General features: G+C 62.2%; 1 protein-coding gene across 1 annotated transcript; it reads right to left on the bottom strand.

Annotated features, from left to right (window-relative positions):
* Nucleotides 1-890: 890 nt before the first annotated feature.
* LEP (leptin) lies at nt 891-2,220 on the bottom strand. Its single transcript, XM_019498337.2, has 2 exons — nt 2,045-2,220; nt 891-1,794 (listed from the first exon to the last, which is right to left on the bottom strand). The coding sequence occupies exons 1-2, from the start codon at nt 2,198-2,200 to the stop codon at nt 1,432-1,434; spliced, it is 519 nt and encodes a 172-aa protein (XP_019353882.2). The 5' UTR covers nt 2,201-2,220; the 3' UTR covers nt 891-1,431.
* Between the last annotated feature and the right edge of the window lie 23,902 nt (nt 2,221-26,122).

Here is a 26,122-nt window from a genome sequence, read left to right as displayed (position 1 = left end):
CCCATCCCCAGCCTGGGCTGCAGCAGCACCCGTGGGTAGGAAAGCCCAGCAGCTGTGGCACGAAGGTTAGGGAGAAGAGGCCTGAAGCTAAGGAGGGGCTGGGGACCCCCAACAAGCCCTGGAACGAGTTCCTTAGGTGGTGGCATCTCCATCCTTGGAGGTGCTGAAGACCTGGGTAGACCAAGCCTTGGCTGCGATGATGCAGTTGGGGCTGGTCCTGCTTGGAGCAGGGGTTGGACTGGATGTGAGCTCCCTTCCCACCCTCGCTGCCTGATGCTGTGATTTCCTCTAGCTTCCCAGAGGGTAAAGACCATCCTGCCCTGCCTGGGGCTCACCCAGTTGTTTGCAAACCGAACGGGAGGATTTTTCAATACGCAAAAACACCCATAAAAGATCAAACGCTATGAACTCGAAGTTTCCAAACGGGATCTGGAGTCTAACGAGGAGTGCCTGGGGCCTGAACAGGCGGAGAACTGCTGCTCTGGGCCAGGAGACGGATGCATTCATGGGCATGGCAGAACCCCCCACGGACCCCACGCTAGCCCAGAAAGCCTCCCCCCCACCTCTTCTGGGAGACGGGGCCCAGTGCCAGAGGTGGGCGAGGGCTGGATGGTGAGGTGCCATCCACCTGGTTTGTGTGCAGCCTGGTGAAAGAGCAGCAGCGATGCTATGGGGGCTACGAGAGTCGGAGCAAGCAGGAGAAGGTGGAGGTAGCTCCATGGGGAGGGGTCCAGGGGTGCTGGGGCCTGGGGGGCTGCAATGCTGGTGGGTGAGGCGCCGAGATCATTGGGGGCGTTCGATCTGGAGCCGGGGAGTGAAGGGGGACGTAGGGGCAGAGGACTGGCCTGTGCCATGCAGGGCGTGAGTGATGGGGTCTGGACTGCCCCCCCCCCCCCCCGGAAGCCATTGGGGAAGAGGTGGGGGGGCTCTCAGACCAGCATCATGCCAGGACCAGACCAGCCAGCCCTGGGGCTGCAGCCTGCCCTGGGGTCCTGCACCCCACGGCCACCCCGACCCCTCCGCCCCGGGCGCGTTGGAGCCTGGAGTGTCCCCCCAGAGCTGCTTTCTCTCTCTCAAGCCAGGGAAGTGGGGATAAATACAAAACCGGGGTGCCACGGAGCTCCCCCCGGCCCCTGCCTCTGCCCCGCAGGGGAGCCCAGGGTCCGGGAGCTGCCCATCACCCCGTGGGTCATGGGGGGCAGCACCTGGCCGTACAAAGATGTAGGGAATAAATAAATACTGGGGGGATGCTCTTGGCCAAGCTTGGGGGGGCTTTAACCCCTCAAGCGCCAGCTGCTGATGCCTCCCCGACAGTCCGCTGGTCAAGCGGCACGGAGCAGCCCGCGGCGCCGGGGGCGCGCAGGCCGATGTCTGCTAAGGAGCAGGGCTCGGGTGGAGACAGGGGCGCCGGGTCGCGCGGTGCGGGCCCCGCTAGCAGCACCGCAGCTGGTCCAGGTGCTTGGTGATGCCGTGCAGGCTCTTGTGGAGACGGTCCAGCGCCACGGCGGCCGCGGAGTAGGGGGCCTCGGCCAGCAGGTCCGTGAGGTTGCCCAGCGCGGGGGCGGCGGGGGCGGCGGGGGGCGCGCAGCCCAGGTGGGCGCCCAGCAGGCGCAGGAGGCTGCGCAGGTTCTCCATGTCGTTGGCCAGCTGCGCCCCGGGCACGGCGTCCAGGGGCAGCCCGGCCAGCACGCGCTGGAAGACCTGCAGCGTGGCGTCCATGGCCTCCAAGCTCTCCGGCGGCCGCTCGCCCGGCAAGAAGTCGAGGCCCGAGACCTTCAGGTTGACGGGCAGCAGCTGCAGGGGGAGGAAGGAGTCAGGGGCTGGCGGGGGACGCTGCCCCTTGGGTCAGCACCGCAGCACTCCTGGGTCAGGCAGGGGCAGGCGGGCTTGCCCATCTTCCTGGACAGGAGCAAGGGCAGCGGGCAACCGAGTTGCCTGCAGCTCAGCCCTGGTGCTAAGGGAGGCCAAACCTGGCCCCTCGTCCAGCAGCCCCTGCTGCAAGGCTCATCAGCAGGGGAGGGCAGGGGAAGGGGCAACACGAGGCATAACCCCGCACCTGCAGCTCCTGGATCCGGGCGATGAGCGTCCGCGTGAGGTTTTTAGCATCCGCCTTGACCTTGTCGATCTTCACCGGGCGGCCGTAGAGGAGGGGCAGCCCCAGCCAGAGCAGCCCGCAGAGGGGCAGGCCGGGGCACCGCATGGTCTGCCCACGATCGTCTCGGCCCTGGCAGGTGGGGAGAGAAAGGGACCGGGCTCAGGGAGGCGCCGGGGCCCGCAGGGTTTGGGGGACCAGCCGAGACCCCCTTCTCGGCGTCACCGTGGATCCCTGCTCCCCTTCTGGTACAGGGGATCCCGGCAGTTCACACCTCTGCCCGGCTCAGAGACCTGCCATGGCTCCTGTGTTTGAAGGGCATGCATGGACCATGCTGGAGACCCTGGGCAGGGCAACCTGCGACTGCGAGGAGCCAGGAGTGGGTGCGCCAGTACAGCTGAGCCGGGCATGGCAGGTGCTTGCACTGGGGACCTGGCGCCGTGTCCCCTGCCAGGTCCTCAGTGCAAGCACCTGCCTCGGTATGGAGCTGCCTGATGGCTCGGGATGGGACCGGAGCAGGAGGGGAGCTCTCCTAGCACCAGGCACAGACCCGCTCGTCACTGCAAGGGCGCAGAGGCTGCAGCCTGCTCCCCCGGGGCAGAGCAAACGACCTGTGCTGGGGCTGCAGGGAGGCAGCTGGGAGCAGTGCCCCGATCTCCTGGGTCCCAGCCCCATGCCTGAACAGATGCCTCCTAGACCAGTGTCCTGGCCCGGCTCTGCTCTCACCCTTAACCCCGCCATTGCATCACATGTCACGTGTTGCTCCATCCCGTGCGTGTCGTGGCCCTGTCTCTCCTTCTCTTTCCCGGCAGAGCTATTTATACCGGCTCGACAGTCGCGCCAAGCCTGTGCATCCCGCTGGTGCGCTCGGGGCTGTACAGCCAGCTCCTGGCTCCCTGAAAGTCCCAAATCCGTGGGGCTGGCAGGGAGCTGTGGGGTCACATCCAGTCCAGGCCCCTGCCCAAGGCAGGACCAGCCCCGTCCCAACCAGCCCTGACAAACCCCATGTCCGACCTTGAAGCTGCACAACACAGTCACCCCAACACAACCTCAGGCATTGCCCCCACGCCCGGGATACAGGGGGGCTGCAGGCATCAACATCCTGCAGCTGCCAAGGGGTCATGGGCGCTGCAGAGAGCCCAGGACCAGGACGTGCCCCTGCCGCAGAGGAAGGCAAAACCCCCCAGTGCAACCAGTCTGAGCAGGGGGAAATCCCTCCCTGCCCCAGTGCAGCGTGGGGCTGAGCCTGCACACAGGGGCAAGACCCTCCTTATCCCCCTAGCACAGCCTGGTTGGGTCCAAACCCGCCCGTGAGCCTGGGCCCGAGTGGAAGCAAAGCAGCCGGCAGGTCCGTGGGGTCCTCAGCCTCTGCCCACCTGGCTCCAGCCCTGCCCCAGGTGATGCCCAGCTCTTGGGGCCAAAGGTTGCCTAGGGCGTGGAGGGAAAGGATGCACTTGGCCCCTGGGGACCCTAACCCTAACCCTCTTTGCATGGCAGAGACAGCTGAGATCCCAGCCAGGGATGGCCTAGGGCTGTAGCGGGCTGCTGGGAGCAGTGGGTACAACAGGATGCGGCCAGGCTAGGGATGGATGCAACTGCCTGGCCTGCCCCGCCAGGGGCAGATCTGCTGCCGGACGGCCCCTGGGGGCCATGGCTGTCTACGGGGCTGCTCACAGGCCTGTCCTGGCTCTGCCAGCATGTGCCGCACGCATGTGCATGCACACGGACACAGCTATGCAGTCATGCAAGCATACACAAGTACAGGCACACACGTGCATGCACTCAGATATGCCCACACATTCATGCACACATGTGCACACATGCCTCCACACACATGCAGATGTGCACACATACCTACAGGGACAGGCATACATGCACACGCATGTGCACATGCACATACACAGGTACAGGCACATATGTACACGTGCACACACAGGTATGCACACACACAAATGAACACAGGTACAGGCACATATGCACACACACGCATCCACACAAATATGCCTGTGCACAAATACATGCAAGCACACATACACAGGCATGTGCATAGACACCAATGCATACACCCAGGCTCACATGAACACACACGCATGCATACACATATGCACACATAGGTATGCCCCCACACAAATACACACAGGGACAGGCCGATGCATGAACACACACACAGATGCAAATGCACACATGCTCCTGCACACACGTGCATGTGCACACACCCCAGTTCAGCTGATAGGATCCTCCTTCACTCCCACTCCCGGCTGGGGCTGAGGCTGAGGCAGAGGGGTGCCCAGCTCTGCCCGTGGCCGCCTGGGCTGGACCTAAGGCTGCACCCAGGTCCCGGGGCCTGGCCCGGAGGCATCACCCCTGCCCCACTCCAGCAAAGCGGGGCAGGCCCAGGGGCCACCCAGTCCCCACGGGGAGTCAATCTGGAGTGAGTCAGAGTGTCCAGAGGGGTGCGTGTGGACACCTGGGGGTGGATCTGGATTGAGGCCGGCCTGGGGTCTGGGCACTGGGCAGACGGGGTAGGGGGAAATAGGCAATGCCCATGTAGATGCCCCCAGCTCCAAGCAGAGTCACTCCGGTGCGTGGGGATGGGGAAAGGGCTTCATGCAGCCACATCGGAGCAGCCCAGAGGGGCCCGAGCATCACTTGGGACCCCCTCCCGCAAGCCTCATGGAGAGCTCACGGCACCAGCCCCTGTGGGGAAACTGAGGCACGGAGCATCACCGTGGAGGGGAGAATCCTACCCTCTCCCCCCACCACCCGAGACCTCAGGCACCCGTCCCTGCTGGGGAAACTGAGGCAGGGGGCATCACCGTGGAGAGGAGCATTTCCCCCCCCCCCCCACCTCCCAGCCCCCTGAAATCTCACAGCACCAGTCCCTGCTGGGGAAACTGAGGCACGGAGCATCACCATGGAGAGGAGAATCCTTCCCCCCCCCTGCCTCCCAAGACCTCAGGCACCCGTCCCTGCTGGGGAAACTGAGGCAGGGGCATCACCGTGGAGAGGAGCATTCCCCCCCCCACCTCCCAGCCCCCTGAAATCTCACAGCACCAGTCCTTGCTGGGGAAACTGAGGCAGGGGGCACCACTGTGTGTGCGGGGGGGAGGGGGGGGAGAAGAAGCCTTCTTCCCCCCGCCCCCCCCGAGAGCTCAGGCACCAGCCCCTGGTGGGGAAACTGAGGCAGCCCCCCGCAGCCGGGCCCGCGGGAGCCCCTTACCTGGTGCGGGCGCCCGGGCGGGTCGTGCGGCGGCTCCATGCCCGGCCCGGCCCGGCCCTTTATATGGAGCAGCAGCGGCGTTGCACAAGGGTTACTCATCGCTCCCCCCCCGCAGCGCCCGGCCCCGAGCCCGCCCTGCCCTGCCCTGCCCGGCCCGGCCCGGCCCTGCCCTGCCCTGCCCGGTCCTTGCAGCCCCGAGCCCAGGGGCAGGGGCAGTCCAGGCGGGGCAGGGCAGGGGGCTGCCCCGGGGGCTGGGGGTCGCTGTCCATCCGCCCGCCCGTCCGTCAGATCATCAGCGATCTCTCCATCCAGTCGCCTGTCTGGCTAGTCATCCATCCGTCCATCCATCCGTCTGTCTGTCTGTCTGACCATCTATGTATCGGTCCACCTGCCCATTTGTCTATCCACCCATTCGTCTGTCTGTTGGCCTGTCTGTCCGTCCAGCCCTCCCTCTGTCTCTCGGTGTCTGTCCATCCATCTGCCTCTCTGTCCGTCCTTCTATCCATCCAGCCGATCTGTTCATCTGACTGTCCATCCAGCCCTCCATCCATCTCTCTTGCTATTTCTTTCTCTCTTCACCTCTCCGTCCTTCTGTCCGGCTGCCTATTCATCCATCTGGCTCTGTCTGTCTGTCTGTCTGGCTACCTATCCATCCGCCCGTCCATCTGTGTCTGCTCGTCCACCCTGCCTGCGCCCCGCCTGCCCCCGCGCCCGGCAGGTCATTGCTCCGGGGCTCGGTGCTTGCTCCCTGGGGCGGGGGGAGGAAGGAAGGAGCGTGACGAATCTGGATTCACACCGGTTCAGAAGCGGGGAGTGGGGTGGGGGAGAATGGGAGCAAACCTCGGGCCCCCAGGCCTGCGTGGGAAGAGGATCAGGGCCCCGTGGGGCTGGGCTGGCCCCTGGCTGCTTCTGTGGGGCCAAAGGGGGAGAGGAGACCTCAGAGCACCCGGGGCGGGGGCGGAGGGCTTGTCTCATGGTTGGGGGGCAGAGAAGGGAAACTCCCCCCCCAGCACCCAGCACCCAGGCCCACACTGCAGGCAGCAGGAGCGTCCCAGGCCGGCTCAGGGAGAGGGCTGGGGGTGCAGGATGCGTCCACTCCATCAAAGACCCAGCAGCGGCCCCCCCCCGGCCCCCCCGACCCATCGGGGTGCTGCCTGCTGCAGCCACGGGCCCAATCCGGTGCTGCCCCGACGCCTTCCCACCTCCCACCAGCCCCCCACCTCTGCTGCCCCCTCCCTCTGCCCCCCCCAGCAGCTCTGGTGCCAGGCTAGCGAGGGGCTGGCTCGGCCCTGTCATATGCCATGTGCGTGGGACTGCCACGTGTGTACGCACGGTCCATAAGTGCGGCAGATACTCTGTTCTCCCAGAGAGACGAAGACACACACACACGCACATATGCACAAGCACATGAGTCCGTGTGCACACAGGGATGCAATGCACACACAGTCCATACACACAGAGGAATATAATTCATACACAGACACGCACACAGAGTCCATACACACATGAATATAGTTCAAACACACACACCAAGGAATATAGCACACACACACACACACACACAGAGTCCATATACACACAGGAATACAGTTTACACACAGAGGAATATAGTTCACACACACACAAACAGTCTACACACACGCAAATATAGTACAGACACACACACAGGGTCCATATGCACACACAGAGAAATATAGTACACACACACACAATCCATATACACACAGGAATATGGTTTACACACAGAGGAATATAGTTCACAAACTCACACACACACCCATGCACACACTTATACACAGTCCATACGCATACATGAATACAGTTTACAGACATGCAGAAACACACACACACAACCCAGACACACACACACACACGCATGCATGCACGCACACTGCATATACACACAGGGACAGAGTTGACACATGTGCACACACTGACATATAGACACAGGCACAAAACTAAACTGAGTAAGAAAAGCCTGTAAATGGATGCAGAAACAGCGTGTGCACACACACACACTCACGGAGGTCAACACCAAGCACACCCACCCTTGCAAACTGTGTACACGGGAAAGTGATAGATGCACACTACATACCTCTATCTGTTGCGGGTATATCTAGAGAGAGGACAGACACAAAGGCACACGTGTGTACCTGCATACGGGGTGTACATATGCGTGTACAATGACATACGTGCTTAAATAGATACATGGGATGATCCCCCATGTGCCTTTGGGTCTGCTATGTTCTCTCTCCAGACGCCCCAGCAGTGCCAGGTCAGTGTACACGGGCAATGCTGCATGCATGGCCGAACACATGCACACGTGTGTCCACGGGTCCCTCCCGGCCCTACTTCTTCTGTGCATCTGTACGGACACACACGTGACCATCACAGTGCACACGGACACATGCACCCGGAGCCAACCGGCCTCTCCTGTCTCTGCGAGTGGCGCGGAGCCCAGCAGGATTGTGCATCTCCTCGTCAGCCCGGGTCCCCCCACCCCCCGGGCCCGATCCTCCTACAGGCGAGGAGGCAGCTTTCTGCACCCGGGACCAGCCAGGCTGGAGACCCCCAAAGCCGGCAGACGGCTTGCCCGGGACGGATGCCTCGTGGGCTTGATTGCATGGGGAAGATGCTGCATTTTCCATTGTTCGGAGGTGGAGGCCAGGTCTGGTCCCTGGAGGCAGGGCAAGGCCTCGCTCAGGGAAACCGAAAGTGGGTTAAGGTTGCATTTCCCGGGCAGGAAGCACAGCTGGGCCCAGCCAGGATGCTGCCGGGTCCTGCCTCGCCCCTGCTCCTGCACCCGCTGCTCGGAGGGTGCTCTGCAGAGGCAGGGTGGGATCAGGCCCCGCATCCACCCCCCGCCTCCGAAATCCCAGCCTCACACCTTGCCGGTGAGCTCAGCGCATCGCCGGGATTGTGACATGCCCAGCGTGCTTGGCTCGGCAGCCACGTGCCACCCCCCGGAGCCACAACAAGTGCCCCCGCCGGACCCTAGCCGCCCTCCCCCCGGCTCCGGAGCCGCACAGGGCCGACACTCGAGCTGCGTGGCCGGAGTCCAAGGGCCGGGATATGCAGCGCGTCAGCGGGGCGGCCGTGCCAGGGCTCGAATTCCCCTTGCTGGGAAGCCGCGTGCATCCTGTCTCCGCCAAACCTGCCTAGCTTTCGCTTTTGGCCCCAGGGCAGGGCCCTGACCCAGCGGTTTTGCATCCCGGGCTCGCATCTGCGGCTGACCCCACGGAGATGCTCATTCACCCGCCGTGCATGGGAGATGGTGCCGGGGGCATTGGAGCTGGAGGGTCTTGCCCCTGCACTCAGGCTCAGCCCGATGTTGCACTGGGGCAGGAAGGGATTTCCCCTCTGCTCAGACTGGTCCATACTGGGGGGTTTTGCCTTCCTCTGCAGCGGGGGCACGGCCTGCTAGATGGGATGCAGGCCGTGTGGGACCCCAGCCCCTGATCTCGGCACACGGGGCCTGGTAGCAGTGGCTCCGGGTGTGCGGGGCTGATTCTGGGGCCGTATCCAGCCCATGGACCAGCCCCACACCACTCAGGCAGCCAAAAGGCTGAGTACCACTGGCCCCGCTTTTGGGCTGTGGTATGGCCCGGGCTGCTGCAGTGATACACCCCAGAAGCAGCTGCAGCCCCGAGTCTGAGCTGAGCGGCTCCTGGGGTCGCTCCAGAGTGCAAGGCTCAGCACTGGGCTCGAGTTCAGCCGGGACAGCTTCCCTGCCCCCAGCCCGGCACTGCGTGTCCTCATCTGAACCCAGGCCCCACGAGGTGAAACGCTGCCAGACCAGACAGGGCTTCCCCCATCCACGTCTCCGGAGCAGCCCTGGGTGCGACCGGGTGCGCGGGCAGGAAAAAGGGCGACTCCAAGAGCATCTCTGCCAGCCCCAGGGGCCAGGCTCCTGTTGGGGGGTGCCAGGGGTGCCCAGCTCCCACCCAAATCTGACCCAGGGTCTGACCCCTTCCAGGGTTTGTGCCCTGCAGCGTGGCGTGGAGCTCCTGGCACAGAGCCGGCGGCGCTTTGGGTGGTGCCGGGCGTGCCCCTGCGGGTGTGTGGACCCGGCGGAGGAGAGCAATTAGCAGATCAAAGCACGGGTCCTGCTAATTTCCGCCAGGGCATCGTGGGGGCCCGCGGCTGAGTCATGCCGTGACTCAGGGGCGGCCGTGCCTACCTGGGCAGGACTGGGCAGGACTCCAGGCACCGCCGAGGGACTTTGCTTTGCTTTGCACACCTCCAGCTGCTGCTCATGCCGGATGCACGGTCCTGGGGCAGCGGGGCATTGACAAGAGGAAAGGGAAACTGAGGCATGCAGAGACTTGTCCGGGGCAAGCGGCAGAGCGGGGCATAAAACCCAGGTGTACTGAGCCCCAGGGTGGTGTGAGAGCCAGGGAGCCGGTGTCACCCGCACCCCGGGCACAGGGACCCCTCCGCACCATCGGCAAACACGGGGTTAAATGGAGACCCTTGAGAGCACTGGTCAGGGCTGGCTGTCCTTGTGGGGGTAAAGAGGGGCACCTGAGTCGAGACCCCCCCTATTCCCAGCTGCAGGGAGGGTCCAGGATCCTTCGAGTTGCACCCGGAGAGGGTTTGGCCCGTACCAAAGGGCAGAGGGACGCGGGTTCAGGACCCCCCACGTGGCTTCCCCAGCCCCGGGGATCGGGCCATGGGGCTCCCAGGATCCCCCAGCCCCCTCCCCCTGCAAGGACATTCCAGGCTTCGCCTCTCCTTTTTTCCCCTGCGCTGTTATTTTTGGGGCAGAAACAGCTGATTCATGGTTTTTACGGGATTCTGTCCTCAGGCTGCCCGGGGCCGAGGCCAGCGCCGGCCCCGCTGCGCGCCCGGCCGGCGTGCCTGTGGTCTGGCGGCCGCGGCACGCACGCCTGTGGGATGCCTCCCTGCGAGCCTGGCTCAGCGCCCCGGGCCGGAGCTCAGCACCGCCTCGCCGTGCCCTGGCCCCGGACACAGGCAGGCCTGGGTGCAACGGGGGACACTGAGATGGGGTCGGACCCCACCGCCAGCCCTGCCCAGCCCCTGGTGCCCTCAGGGGGGTTGCTGGACAAGGCCTGCCCCTTTGACCCTTGTAGGGCAATGCATGCATGTCCCAGCCCCCTGACCCCCATCCAAGTGACCCCCCCACCCCATCACAGAACAGGTGGAAACAGAGTCAAAGTGCTTTATTAACACCAGCCGGACCCTCCCGTGGCCTTAACCCCTTCCCCTGCAACCGTGGGGCCGCTGGGGGCTTTTGCAAACCCCCCGCCCCAGCTCAGCAGGGGTCTCTGGCCTGGGTTTAGGGGGAGGCGGGGAGCACAGCATGAGCGGCATGCCCCCAAGCCCCCTCCCGGGGCCTGCCGGTGTGGGAGGCGGAGGGTTAAGGCGGTCTGGTGCAGCGGGGCCTGGCCCAGGCCTGGACGCCGGCTCTGGCCCCACGGCCGGATCGAAGCATTCCAGGAGCGTCAGCGTTTCCTCTGCTCCGCGCGCCGGTGGCTCCTCCGGCTGCCCCGGGCGACCTCAAATCTTTGGCAGGCAGCAGCCGGCGGCCCTCGGGGCGCTTTCCGGAGCTCGCCCTCCATCGTGTCATGCCGGGAGATGCTCCGATGACGTCCGGCTCCGTCTCGCCTCCCGGGGCTGGCAGCCAGGCCCGGGCCACGTTTCCTGCCTCCTCTCCAGCCAGCTCTGGATGCGGCCCCTCCACACCCGAATCCCACCGCTGGGCCGCGCTTTGCTAGGGCAGAGGCGAGGGGAGCTGCGCGTCCAGGTGTTGGGCACAGCTGGCGCTACCCTGCCTTGCGGGGCTGTGGGCATGCTGTGGTTGGGGTGCATTGGGGATCCCTGTGGACCCCAATGGGGGCTCAGAGCTGGCCACGGGGGGCTGGGCTGTGGATGACGTGGGAGGTTTGCCCTCGTGCCACCCGAGCTGCTGAGCTTTGCAGATCCCCTCGGGCATCTCACGACCCCGGGCTGTTTTTGCTCCAAGACTTTGGATTCCTGCCCGAGACATCTCTCCATGCCCGCAGCCCCCGGCACGTGGCACGTGCATCCCCTGGGCTTTGCAGACAGCTCTCACCTGCACCCGGGTGCCACGACGGCCGGGGGCTTGGAAGGTGCAGAGGGTCCGGGGTAGGGTCAGGGAATGCCTCCCAGTTCAGCAACATCTCTGACGAGCCTTGTTTCCCTTTCTCATTGCATGGGCAGACATCTCCCGGGACTACGGCCAGCAGGGACTGCAGCCCAGCATCCTCGCTGTGGCCTCCCATGCACAGAGGCAGGTCGGGCTGCTCCTACGGGGGCATGCATGGCTGGCACACATCCAAGAGAGGGAGGAAGGTGAGTTCCCATCAGCTGAGGACCTGGCCCCAAATGGGATGAATGGGGCAGAGGAAGAGGGTGGAGAATGGCGAAGGAAGAGGTGCTGGGGTGGGGAGAAAGCAAAGGATGGGGGGAAGCAGGGAGAGGGGGTTTGCTCCCTTCTGCCAGATGGGAGAAGATGAAAGGACCTGCTCCCTCGGCGGGTGATTCGGGACCCAGGGAACAGCGCGGGGGGCATCCCCGGCCTCGGCAGGGTCTCAGAGCAGGTGAGGAAGACACTGGGTCGGGCTGATTTAGACCAGATGAGTCCAAGACGTGGAGGTGAATGGAAAATGGAACAAAACACCAGGGCCTTGCAGAGGCTCAGCCAGCTCATCCGAGACCACTGGAAAACGCGCTGGTTTTCTAGACAAAGGAAATGCCACAGACAGCTCCGCAGCCCTTGGTGCAGAGCCACGTGGGAAACTTACCTTGGCTCTCTCACAGGAAGGATTTAAGAGCAGGCCAGCCACACCAGCCTCGGCAGATGCTGGATTTATTCCACCTCCCCATCAATGCATCGTGCCACGAAATGGCAGACCAGCCACAAAGACGTTCCACTTTTAATGTGGACCAGCTTTGGGGCTGGCTCAGGTTGCGCTTCAATCCAAATAGGTGGTAGGTGAAAGCCATGTGCCAGCAGGCCTGCCGGTCTCAGCCTGGGGGGCCCAATCCCTACTTGTATATGCCCTTAGAGGTCCATAGCACAGACAGCTGCGGGTCAGGGAGCTCCCCAGTCCCCAGCTCCCTGCACACTGACATGGGCACTCTCCTGGCCTGGGAGGGTCCCACGACAGTTGGGATCCAGGATAACACTCCTCATCCCATTGCACCATTAAATTAATGTCTGCCCCACATACACACCTGTCTGGGCTAGTTCACACAGGGCTGGTCCAGCCTGGAGCAGGGGGCTGGACTCGGTAAGATCCCCAAAAGTCCCTACTAACCTGATTGCTCTAGGACTCTGGAGGCAGGTGCCCGGCCTCCCCGCCAGCCTGAGTCCTCCAAGGTGCAGCCAGGAGAACTGCCCAGGGACTCTGATATGGGCGTGGTGGGCGCCAGGGGAGGGGAGACTCTGCATCACTGGAGGTATCAAGGAGAGGGTGGATGGGCAATGGGCAGGGAGGAGCTGATGCCTGTGTCCTGCTGTGGGGGTGTCCCAGGTTTCTGGGCTGTGCCAGTTGCCCCCCCACCCCTTCTTCTCCATGTGTCAGGGGGGTTTAATCCTCCCCCAGAGGTGCTGGGTGCTACAGCCCAGGCTGGGGATGGGGCTGGGCTGTGCCAATGCTCCTGCTGGCACCAATCCCATGGGGTCCTGGCTGGAGGGTCTTGCCCCTACACTCAGGCTCAGCCCCACACTGCACTGGGGCAGGAAGGGATTGCCCCTCTGCTCAGACTGGTCTGCACTGGGGGGTTTCCCCTTCCTCTGCAGCAGGGGCATGGCCTGGGCCTGGGCTCTTTGCAGCGCCCATGACCCCCCTGGCAGCAGCAGGATATTGGCGTCTCCGGCCCCGCTGTATCCCTGGGGCAGGGGCAGGGGCGATGCCTGGGGATGTGTCAGGGTGACTGTGTCATGCGGCTCCGAGGTCGGACACGGGCTTTGTCTGGGCTGGTTTGGAAAGGGCAGATCCTGCTCTCTAATTGGGGTCCTGCCTTGTGCCTTTATGCCCATTCACCTCCTGCCGCCTGCTCTGACCTTCCCAGGCCCTGCCCCAGCCCCAGCCCCAGCCCCAGCCCCAGCTGGAGGTTTGCTCGGATGCCAGCCTAAGCAGGGTCCCGTGACCGGGCATGCAGACGGCTACGGTGACGGGAGGGCTGAGATTCTTCCCGTGTGACGGACACGCATGCTTGGGGGCTGACGTCCCCAGGCTCGCACATGCACACACACACACACATATGCACACAGCAGCTGCTGCTGAGCTTTCCAAGGGCAAAGCAGGTACCTCCAAGCCCTTGCCCGGTCCCGGGGGCACAGGGGCTGCGAGGGCGCCGCTTGGGCAGAGGGTGCCGCAGACCAGATGCCTGCAAATAGCCAGCCGGTGCGTCACGGGCAGCGATTCTCCTCCCTAACATGGTCACGCAGCTCAGGCACCTGGCGGAGCACGAGCACCGGCGCTCCGGGTGCCTGGCATTCCCGGGACACTTGCAAGCTGGTCATCCGTGGGGCGGAGGCGTCACCGCCCGCTCGTCTGGGCCCGCTGCAGAGACAGACGGCGGGGAACGGCCCCGTGCCCCGTGCCCGCTCCTGGTCCAAGCACGTCAGAGGGCTTCTGCAGTCACATCCTCCAGCCCAGCCAGCTGCCAAGGCCCAGCGGAGCCTGGGCTCAGGCAGGCGTCTGCCGGGAGGTTCACTCGCCCCCTCCATCCTCCCCTTGGCAGGATATGCCAGGGCCATGTCCTGTCCCCTGCCGCCACAAACCCCAGGGCCATAAACCCCCGTGGGGACCTGCTCCCTCGGGCAGGCTGTTCCCGAGCTCTGCTGCTGCCCTTCTTGGAAACCTGCCCCCATTTCCCACCCCGCTCTGTCCCGGGCCAGCTCAGCCCAGCTGGAGGAACTCAGCTTGCAGTTTCCCCTGAGTATTTGCAAAGAGCTGCTGCAGTTAAATGGCAAAGAAGGGGCGATTTTGTCATGTGTGCAAACGCCCCTGGAGTCTCCTCTCAGCCCCGGCTTCCCCAGGATCCTCCTAGAGGGAAGGTTTTCCACCCCAGAGACCCCTTGAAATCCCGTCCCAGTTTGAATCCACACAAGTGGCCTGACCAGTGCTCGCAGAGTCCCGGAGCCATGGGGCCGGCGGGGAGCTGAGGGTCACATCCAGTCCAAGCCCTGCCTGAGGCAGGATCAGCGCCGTCCAAACCTGCTCAGACAAACCCCGTGTCCAACCCTGGACGCAGTCGCCCCTGACCGTGTCAGTCCGTACCCCCTGGGATGCAGCCTGCAGACGGGTCCCAGGTCACTGCTCCAGCCGGCGGGCCCGGGGAGGTTGAGTACCACGTCTGCTGGCTTGGCAGAAGTCTCCGCTCCGTTCCTGTCCTCCGAGACAATCCCCGTGGGGTCTCTCTGCTTTTCCCTGCCCGGGCTGGAGGTGCCACCCTCTCCCGATACACGCTAGGATCACGGCTGCCTTGTCCGCAGCCCCGCTGCATTCACCGTCGTCCCTCGATCGGCGAGCGTGCCTGGCCCCGTCTCCTCCGCTGAGGTCAGGTCTGCAGCATGCGTCTCGTGCAAGTGAATTTTGCCCCGTGTCTGTTCTTCTGTCCTATCCCAATACGTGATCCCGATCCTCCCCTGTGTCGCTGCTGCCTCTCAGGCACATTTATCAGCCAGCTCCTGTTTTTGCTGCCAAGGTCATGCCAGAGAATATGATTAAATCCGATCATGCCAATACCAAGGCTACTGGTGGCCCCAGGCAAACTTTTAGTATTGCACCCCCCCCTTCGTCAGAGATAATGATAATAATAATTTTTAAATTACCATTTTTGGGCCATGAGTGGTGCTCAGTCTGGATCCAGCCTGTAGGGCCAAGGCACCAGCCCGCGGGGCTCTCCATGGGTCTGGGAAGTTGGTGACGGGAGAGCGGTGACAGGGGAACAAAGGCAGTGTGCATTGCCATGACCCCGACGGTCTTTGGGGATCTGCAGAGAGTCACCTCCACCCCCACCACCATCCTCCCCCCAACGCCATCCCCATCTGCCTTCTCTTCTCCAGGCAAAATGGCCTGAGCAGACTCCAGGCCCAGCCGGTGCATGAGATGAGCGCAGGGCACCTCAGGGATGAGACCCAGCAGCCGCCGTGGTGCATGGCTTTGTCTTTGGGGGCGGCTAAGAAGGAGCTGCAAACAAAACAGAAAGGATCGTGATGTTCCTATCACACCTTGAATGGGATGCCCGGGGCTGGTCCCCGCACCCCCAGGAGGAGAGAGAAGAGCTGGAGCAGGCGCAGACACGGGCAGCGAGGATGAGGAGCGCTGCGGAGGGGCTTCCCTCGGAGGAGAGACTCACGAGGCCAGGCCTGGGCAGGGCAGAGACGCTGGAGGGGGCAAAGGAAGGGTTTGCAACACTAAACGGCCAAGAGAAAGTCCCTGGGGATGGATCATTGCCCATCTCTGCCCGGACAAGGACGAGGGGTCACAGCATGGACCGAGCAGGTGTTGGTTGACCACGAACACCAGGCAGCTCTTCTCCCCCCGCGTGGTCACCGGATGCGGTGGGAGCCGAGAGCTTGGGCAGATCCACCCGGGACTGGACACGGGCTTGGAGGAAAGTGGTTCCCTACAGTCTCTTTTTCAAATGCGTAAGGCAAAAATCCAGCCTTCTTGAGCGTCTTGATGGTGACTCCGGCGCTGCACTGTCCGTCATTTTTTCACCCAAAATGAATGGTTCAAATGATCCTACCTGAGCTAAACCAGAGCTACAGACTCACGGGGCTGTGAGATAGACGAGAGAGGAAAGGGGCACGGGGAGCTCTGGAGCAGGGGGCGAGGGGCACGGCCTCTGCATCAGACCAGCCTGGACCTTAAGGGCTGCAGGGGAGAGAGGAGCAGGGGGGAAAACCCTGCTCGGACCCCGTCATCTCCCGTCCAGCTCCGCTCTCTGCCCCGTGACGTGGGAGACTGGACACGCCGGACCTGGGTCTGACCCGGTTCTTATGCTCAGATGAAGCCGCAGGGGATGGAGTCATGGGACTGAGGCCCGTCCTGGCCAGCTGACCCTCGATCCTGCCTCTTGGCTGAGCTGCCCCCAGGACTGTGCCTTGGTGTCTCTGCCTTTTGCTTTCCTGAATGTTGCAACCATCTAGCATCATCCAACAGCATTGGGCAAGACCTGCCCACCCCGGGCACTGCTCCTGCCCTCCTCACCTGTCCTTTCCCTTCTTGTTCCTTTCGGGAACACAAGCCCAGCTGTTTCCTTTCCCAGAGAGCGGCATCGGGTCCGTGACCTGCCAAGCGACTGCATGGTCCACGTTACCCAAGAGGTAGCAGGTTTTGCAAACATTGACACATGAGTCAGCCAGACCCAGTTCCAGGAACGCAGAAGGGTGTCACATACAGGAAACCCTGGCACCCCCCTCACCTGGCACCTGCCACCGGATGACTTCAAGGGCACAGTGCCTGGCCTGGGTTAATCCAGCGCACGTGGGAGCAGCGAGGTCAAGAGCCCCGGGCCAGGCGGCAGGTTGACAGCCAGGCGTGAGCCGTGAGCCGTGGCAAAGGTTGGAAAATCCCCGCGGCTGAGCCGGTGCACGGTGCCCAGGGCGATAGGGTCCAGGAGAGCGAGTTTGCATGGAGAGGATGTGTGTGTGGAGGGAGGCGTGTATGCATGGGCGGGTCCGGGATTGGGAATAGGCGGGTTTCCATGGCACGGTGCATTGTCGCATGGAGCACAGCACGTATCTGTCTCCACTGAAAGAGAAACTAGAAGAGTAATCAATTAAGTGCCACGAGGGCCTGGCACAACCACGATCCCTCCCCCCCTTTCTGCTCCATGTTTTCAGGGGGGTTTAATCCTCCCCCAGAGGCACTGGGTGCAGCCCAGGCTGGGGCTGGGCTGTGCCAATGCTCATGCTGCACCCACCCCGCAGGGTCCTGGCTGGAGGGTCTTGCCCCCGCAACCATGCAGCACTGGGGCAGGAAGGGATTTCCCCCCTGCTCAGACTGGTTGCACTGGGGGGTTTTGCTTCCCTCTGCAGCGGGGCCACGGCTTCGACTTGGGCTCTCTGCAGCACCCATGACCCTCAGCAGCAGTGGGACGTTGGTGTCTGCGGCCCCCCTGTATCCCAGGGGCAGGGGCAGGGGCAATGCCGGGGGCCATGTCAGGAGCGACTGTGTCGTGCAGCTCCGAGGTCGCACACGGGGTTTGTCTGGGGGGTTGGATGGGGCAGATCCTGGATGTGACCCCGCGGCTCCCCACCAGCCCCGCGGCTCCAGGATTTCTACGATTCAATTCAATTTATGATCACAGCAAAAATGACTCTATAGGAATGCACACCAAGTTGCTGGATTATATATAAAGGTTTTAAAAAACCCAACAAACTCGGCCAAAATAGTCAAAAGGATTTCTTCTATTTCTCCTGTGGACAAATCTATCAAGGACATCACCAGGCCGCCCCCGGATAGGCTCAGATCCAGAAAACCCTCCTGGAAATACACCAAGAAGCTCGTGATGATACCAATTGCACCGAAGAACGGCGGGGGGAGCCTGGGCAAATACCCACCTGCCGCAGAAATACATCGTCAGCGACCCTACAACCCCCCGCCAGGATCTGACCTACCGAGAAGGATTTGGTCCTCCCTGAATTGCATCCAGATGATTCACAGAAAATGTGGACATTTACTCCATAAATGGAGAATCAAAGAGAGTCCGGGTTGCCATTGCGGCGCGCCTCGTTGCGAACGATTGCCCAATTAGTTCATTTAATGGCGTTTGAAAATCAGTGCATACAGCTACCCCTGAAGCAATCAAGCGGTTATCAAATTTAGATATGCATCTACGAGTGTCATAATCGTAAAGTATCATATTAAAAAAGGAGAGAAATTATAGTTAAATTGTGTCTCTCTCATTCAGATTCATGAAACAGCATCTCACCTTCCTGAGCATCCTGACAGTGCAAGATAACACTTCACTGCCAGTCATTTCCCTACCTGGGCTCGTGTCCCCCTGCGTCCATGTGACCACCCCTTAGTGATGGTTTGTAGCTGGAGTTAAACCAGGCTGAGAACTGGAAGAGAGAGGTTACCAGGCAGGCCTGACAGACAGCAGCATTGCAGAAGAAAGGATCCTGTCCCATAGTGGAGCATGAAGACCATTAAAAAGGAGAGAGGGTCGTTAACGCCTGTGCAGTGAAGAGATTAGCAGGAAACGGAGATGAGAAGGAGCCATGAGGTTGAAGGACGCCATCACTGCTGCCTGAATAGAAACGCTGCAGCTGCTGCCAGGCGCTGAGTTATAAGGGGGGGCAATTGCGTCCCTGCATCCACCCCTCGATACCTGGACACCGGATGCTCCATCTCTTTTGGCAAGAGCACGGCCAGATGGAGAGAGCTCAGCGAGGGGCAGCGGTGGTGGGGGTGGCAAGGGCAGGAGGGGCTGCCGGATCCACGCAGTGGATCTAGGGCTTTGAAAGGCGAGGTGTGAACAGGATCTGGACCCGCTCTTGTTTTCCTCTCTCCTTCTGGAGGCGTGGGGACCAGACCTGGGCACAGCATTCAAGGTGTGGATGCCCCACGGATATGCAAAGGGGCATCATGATCCCTACAGCAGAAACAAAAAGCGATTGGAATATGGAAAGCTTAAAAACCCCACAAAAAAAACAGGCCCCAAACCATCAAAATGCTCAACAGTGATTGCACCCTTCATCCAGTGGTTCCCTACAGTCTCTTTTTCAAATGCATAAGGCAAAATCCAGCCTTCTTGAGCGTCTTGACGGTGACTCCGGCGCTGCACTGTCGGTCATTTTTTCACCCAAAATGAATGGTTCAAATGATCCCACCTGAGCTAAACCAGAGCTACAGACTCACGGGGCTGTGAGATAGACGAGAGAGGCCTTGCCAGGAACGGGTCTGCAGAAGGACAGTTGGAGCCGTGGGACATCAAGAGCATTAAAACAGAGAAGGGGTCATTCACCCCTGGGAAGTAGAGAGATTAGCAGGAATCTGGGGGCTTATAATTAGCTGTGAAGTCAATGGACTCTCAGCATTGCTCGAATAGAAATGTTGCTGCACCATCATCCATCCCTGGTGCATTTGGGAACAGAAAGGCCCTGGGGACCTGCTCCCAGCCGGACCACATGGGAACGTCAGCCCTGCCCCAGCACTGGCAGCGACACAGCCGACCTGGGCATGCGGTCCCGTATCCAGGATGCTCTGGACACCCCCGGGCTGGGGTAGGGTGTGTGGAGCTAGGATTTCCTTGCAGCCTTTTCACGCAGGAGCCAGGGGACCACCCCATCTTGCTCTCCGGAGAGGGAGGAGAGTCGGGGCAGGCCCCAGCCAGGCTGCTCGGCCCCAGGTCTTCCCAAGGGTAAGATTAAGGACCTTGGAAGTGAACGGAAACGTTGCAAGTCCTGCAGGAAACTCCATGCATTGGGGCAGGTGGTGCTCCATGCTGGCCACGGGCCCACGGTGCCCTTGACTCCATCCCTTACCTGCTATGGAGAGAGCCTGCTGGGAGATCCCTCCTTTGCTGGAGGCATGGGGAGCTGCGTCCTGACCTGCCCTCGAGCCGTGCCTGCTCCCCGACATCCAGCTCTGCTGGGCACAGGCTTTGGGCACCGTCTCCCAGGCCAGCTCAGGACACAGTTGTCCCCCCCCACGCACACACAGCCTCCGCACCCGGCTCCTCCAGCCTCTGCCCTTCAGGGGGGTCTGACTGTGGCTGCCCCAAAGGGCTCCTGCAGCCTCTGCAGGGGGCATCCAGGCGGGCACGGGGGCAGGACGCTGCATCCGAGCCAGGGGAGAGCATGGCACAATAGAGTCCAGGGGAGCAGGGCAATGAGGGCATGGGGGGCAGAGCATGCCCAGCTCGGAGCCCAGGAGCCGCCTCTCCGCCCTGCTGGGCCCTGAGTCAGAGAGGGAGGCTCCGGCACCGCACCCTGGCATGGAGCCCCCGGGCAAGGAGGATGAAAGGGGCCGCAGGGAGGAGCAGAGCACGGAGCCCCTATGCCGACGGGTCCAGACGCACCGCGCCTGGCTCAGTGCTGACTCTGCCGCCCGGGGGCTGGCACCGTCGGGTGCTTGTTGGCACGAGCAGCCGACGCCTGCACCTGGCAGCAGACGGGGTACGGGAACACCCCTGTCCCGGGGCTTTGCTGCCCTCCTGGGACTCCTGGGTGGAGGGGGTGAGGGGAGTCTCTTGCATGCAACCCGCAGCTCCATGCTAAAACTTGGTGGGGCCGCAGGCAAGGGGCTCTGAGGGCACAGGCTGGAGGGAGCCCTGGGAGCGAGGCCGAGATGCAGCCGGTGCCTGAGCTGGGAGGGTGGCAGCCTCTGCCCACCTCCCCTTGCCAGCTGGGCACCAGGGGTGCTGGGTCCCAGGATGCAGGTGCGATCCAGCTCTGGAGACACGGGGTCCACCCTCATGGGCTGCAAGAGAGCTGGGAGCCTGGCGGTCACTGCTCCAAAAGCTGGCACCATGTCTGCAGCTGCTGTGTCCAGCCCAGCCCCTGCTCTCCATGGGGGTCCCACCCTTTCCTGGCTGCAGAGAGCGGTGCCAGGCCAGGGGGGCTGCAGCACCCACCAGGCTCCGAGGGTGTGCGAGCTGGTGGGGCAGGTGCCAGGATGGTTTGGGAGCCAGAGAGGGACCAGAGGCCAGGCAGGGGCTTCCTGGTCTCCTGTGCACAGTGCAATTATTGCACCTTGGAAAGTTGCTAATCAGCAGAAGAGGCACAGCCTCCTCCTCCTCCTGGCTGCTGGGCTGCGGCTCAGCCCTCCGGGGCAGGAGAAATTCCCAAAAGATGGAGCAGGATTGGACCCACCCGGGAGATCTCCCCAGTGCATTGAACCCCCTCGGTGTCTGGGGCAATGGGTCTTGTCTCTGTGCACAGGGTCAGGACAAGATCAACCCAGGACGTGTCTGGGGGGTTTGGAGGGCCTGATCCTGCCTCGAGCAGGGGGCTGGGCTGGAGCTGACCCGAGGAGCTCTGCCGGCCTGGCTGAGCCACGATCCTCTGGGCAGTGGTGCTGAGGATGGTATGAAGGAGGTGTCTGTGAGCAGGTCTCAGCCCTTGTCCCGAGGGGAGAGGCAGTCAGGAATGCGCAGCCCAGGCAGGAGTGGGTGATGACTGTCTCTCCTCTCCCTTGGGGAGGAAGCCGGCCATGAAGTCACATCCTGGGAGTGAGGAAATCCTTCCTCTTCCTATCTGCAGGGAAAGCCAGTCACCACAGCTGTCAGTCCTCAGGCCGGAGCGCATCACACCCAAGAGTTTGCAAAGAGCTGGCCGAGGTCCTCCCGCATCAGGAACACTGGTTTCCCAGACATCTGGGGGTGAGGAAGCTGTGGCTGGCCCGTCGCACAGCTCGGCAGTTGTGAACCAGGCAATTCTCTGCTGGGACGGCGCAGGGCCAGGTGTTAAACATACCAGCCCCCTGTGGCTGATTTTGCCCCCTGGCACAGAGGGCACGGGGTGTCATCAGTGAAGGATCAAAGCGGGGGGTGCGGTGAATGCTGCTGCATGCAGAGGGCTGGAAAACCTCTCCGGCTGAATCTGCCTGGTCGCCCCTTTCCCCGGCAGAGATGATACCAGCTCGGTCTGTTTAGAAACGAGAACGAAACAGACTCTGCCCCTCTTGCAGGTTAATACCCGGCTAACTCCGTGGTGCCCGACCTTCTCATCCCGCGGGCATGCCGGGTCGGTCTATGGGACGGATCTAATCCACAGACCTGAGCCTGTCCACAGGGACAGAGCACAACTTGCACATCTGGTGGCAGGGGGCTCGTGGCCACCAGCTGCGGCGGGAGCGGAGAGCTCGGCCAGATCCACCCGGGACTGGACACGGGCTTGGAGGAAAGGGGCACGGGGAGCTCTGGAGCAGGAGTGAGGGGCACGGCGTCTGCATCAGACTGGCCTGGACCTTAAAGGCTGCAAGGGAGAGAGGAGCAGGGAAAACCCTGCTTGGACCCCGTCATCTCCTGTCCAGCTCCTCTCTGCCCTTGTGACACCGGAGACTGGGCATGCCGGACCTGGGTCTAACTCAGTCCAGGGCAGCTCCGATATTCCTAATTCCCGTGCTACGGGCCCTGGCAGCATGAGATGGAGCAGTGCTTTGCAGTGCCCCCAGGTCTGCACTGGGTGCCTGAGTCCCAGTTCTGGGCTTGTACTGGGAGCTTCAGCAAAGTAGCAAAGTTGCAGGCAAGGAAGTTTAGGTTGGATCTCAGGAGACTGCGCTGGCTGCAGGGAGATGCCAAGGGAGGGGAGGCTGTGCATCACTGGAGGTGTCGAGGAGAGGCTGGACGGGCGCTGGGCAGGAGGATCCAGGTGCAGCGATGCCCGTGCTCTGCTGTGGGGATCTCCCAGGCCTGCTCCTTGTCTCAGGGGGTTTAAGTCTCCCCCCGAGGCGCTGGTGCTGCTGCAGCCCAGACTGGGGCTGGGGCTGGGCTGTGCCAATGCTGCGGCTGCACCCACCCCGCAGGGTCCTGGCTGGAGGGTCTTGCCCCTGCACTCAGACTCAGCTCAATGCTGCAGTGGGCAGGAAGGGATTTTCCCCGTGCTCAGATGGGTCGCATTGCAGGGTATTGCCTTCCTCTGCAGCGAGGGCAAGGCCTGGGCCTGGAGGGGGGTTGTCCCAGGTCAGTGCTTGCTCTGGGGCTACCCAGAGGCTGGAGGCTGCTTTAAGACTGAGAATTGATCCAGGAGTGATCCCTGCAGGATAAAACCATCCCAAGGGTGGGGGTGCAGGACCCCCCCTGAGAGTGCCTGCACTGCAAGAGAGCTGCCCACGGCCCAGCCAGTGTCAGCGCCAGCTTGGTGCCACCTTGGGCAGTGCCTGCCCCACTGGCCCTGGGGGTCACCAGCTGGGCCTGGGGCAGGGGCCCACATGCCGTGCCCACCTTGCCAGGGGCTGCTAGTAGGTTTGCACTGGCATGTGTTTGGTGGGGGAGGGGGTCCTCTGGCTGTGCAGGCTGGGCGGGGTGGAGGGGCCAAGGCATCTCTTGGCTCTGCCATGCACTGGTAGCGGGGTGTAGGGAAGTATAGCACACACTTGCACAGGTGTTTGCAGACACAGACACACATATGCATGCAGGTGGGCAGATACAAGAGCACACACACATGCGCGCACACACATATGCATATGCAGATACACAGGTGCACACAAATGGGTGTGTCCATATGCAGAAGCACATAAGTGTTTGCACCTGTGTGCACACATGGGCAGACCCACACAGGGGTGCACCAACACACATGTGCAGGCACACTTGCAGAGGCATGTGCAGGCACACACAGGTGCATAGATTGTAAGGCCGGAAGGGACCTCGGAAGATCATCAGGTCCAGCCCCCTGCACCAGGCAGGAAAGATAACTGGAAAGATCTACAGGCCCATCAGTCTTACCTCGGTCCTGGCGAAGCTCTTTGAGAAAATTATCCAGGAGCACATCTGCGAGGGCCCAGCAGTGGAGACGATACTTAGGGGCAGCCAACATGGGTTCATTCGAGGCAGGTCCTGTCAGACAAACCTGGTGGCCTTCTACGACCAGGTCACAAGATCCTTGGACACAGGTGTCGCAGTGGATGTAATCTTTCTGGACTTTAGGAAGACCTTCAACACCGTCTCCCACCCCATTCGCATTAAGAAATTCGGCGACTGTGGCATCGATGCCTACATGGTCAGATGGGTCGCTAATTGGCTGGAAGGCCGCACCAAGAGAGCGGTGGTGGACGGGTCCTATTCGACCGGGAGGGATGTGGGCAGTGGGTCCCCCAGGGCTCTGTCCTTGGGCCCACGCTGTTCAACATCTTCATCAGCAACTTGGACAAGGGGGTGAAAAGCACCTTGTTCAAATTCACAGATGACACTAAGATGTGGGGGGATGTGGGCATGCTAGAAGGGAGGAATAGGCTACAATTGGAGCTAGACAGGTTACAGGGGTGGGCAGATGAGAACAGGATGAGATTCAACACTGACAAGTGCAAGGTGCTGCACCTGGGGAGGAAGAACCAGCAGCAGACCTACAGGCTGGGGAGCTCCCTTCTTGTCAGTGCAGAGGCAGAAAGAGATCTTGGAGTCACTATTGATTCCAAAATGAACATGGGCCGACAGTGTGGGGACGCGGTCAGGAAGGCCAAGCACACCTTGTCGTGCATCCACAGATGCATCTCGAGCAGGTCCAAGGAGGTGATCCTCACCCTCTATGCGGCAATGGTCAGGCCACTGTTGGAGTACTGCGTCCAGTTCTGGGCACCGCACGTCAGGAGGGATGTGGGCAGCATGAAGAGGGTCCAGAGGAGGCCACTCGCATGGTCAGGGGCAGCAGGGCAGACCCTACAAGGAGAGGCTACGGGACCTGAACCTGTTCAGCCTCCACAAGAGGAGGCTGAGGGGGATCTAGTGGCCGTTTACAAACTAGTCAGGGGGGACCAGCAGGCATTGGGGGAGTCTCTGTTCCCCCGAGCACTCCCAGGAGTGACTAGAAATAGCAATCATCAGCTGGCAGAGGGCAGATTCAGACTAGACATCAGGAGGAACTACTGCACAGTCAGGGCAGCTAGGATCTGGAACCAACTTCCAAGCAAAGTGGTGCTGGCTCCTACCCTGGGGGGCTTTAAGAGGAGGCTGGAGAGACACCTTGCCGGGGTCGTTTGACCCCAGTACTTTTTCCTGCCACGGCAGGGGGTCAGACTTGATGATCTGCTCAGGTCCCTTCCCACCCGACCAACTATGAAACAATGAAATTGGGGGTCAGGTGGCCTCGCACACCCGCACAGAGCCAGGCCTGGACCCAGCACCCCCCAACACCGAACACACAGGACGTGGCTGGTCCAATGCAGGATGAGTGCGGAGCCGCAGTCGCGGTGCTGGAACATGGCATTTCTAAGCACCCCATTCGATGTGGACCCACACAGCTGGGGGATGCTCCCGAGGACCCGGGGAAATGACTGCAGCAGGGTCCTGAGGCCTCACAAGCCCCAGGGGATGCCTTTGCTTCCCGCCTGGAGGCACCAGGCCCTGCTCAGCTGGAGCATGAGGGGCCAGAGCAGCGCAGCGGAGACAAGGTGCCCTTGAAACCACAGCTGCACCAGCAGTGGCAGGGGCAGGCGGGGGCTGCCAGCTGTTCACTGCAGCCGTGCATGGAGGGGGCTGGCGGGGTGGGTCCAAGGGACCCCTTGGGCCCTGACAGACCTCCGAGTACAGCCCTGGGGCCCTGGTACCTGCTCCTGCCAGGGCAGCAGGTGTGACGGTGCCAGCACTGGGGCTACTGCTGAGAGATGCCCATCTAGATGCCCCCCTGGGCTAGGACCTGGGGCATAGAGGGGCCTCTGAGCCCCCCAAGCAGTGCAGTGGACCCTTCCTGCTTGTGTGCGTGCGCACATGTGTCTCTGCATACACGTACAGGTGTGTGCATGCGTGCATGGGGGGGGTTGCACAAGTGCATGCATGTGTGTGTGTGCACAGGCTCAGGCTCGTGTGTATGCGCATGGGCAGGGGTGTGCCTGAGTATGGGCACAAGAGTGGATGTAGGTGCGTGTGGCTGTGCAGGGGTGTTCGTGCATGCGGTTGGCAATGCTGGGGTCCCCTCTGCACCGCGCCTGCCCGGGATAGCCCAGCACCCCCTTGTACCAGGCTGCCAGGAGCCCCCGTGCCCTAGGCTGGCCACTGTGGGGCATCCCCAGGCTGGATGGGCTGGAGACCCTGGTCACTGCCCTGCACTGTCTGGGGCCAGGAGGGGGGTGAGAGCTCCTGGATGCAGCCCTGAGGTCAGGGACTTAACTAATGCACCCATCTGGAGGGGCCTGGGCATGCAG

The sequence above is a fragment of the Alligator mississippiensis genome, chromosome 4 (assembly GCF_030867095.1).
Source record: "Alligator mississippiensis isolate rAllMis1 chromosome 4, rAllMis1, whole genome shotgun sequence".
In the NCBI taxonomy this organism is placed as follows: Eukaryota; Metazoa; Chordata; order Crocodylia; family Alligatoridae; genus Alligator; species Alligator mississippiensis.
This window is presented reverse-complemented; position numbering and strand designations above follow the sequence as displayed.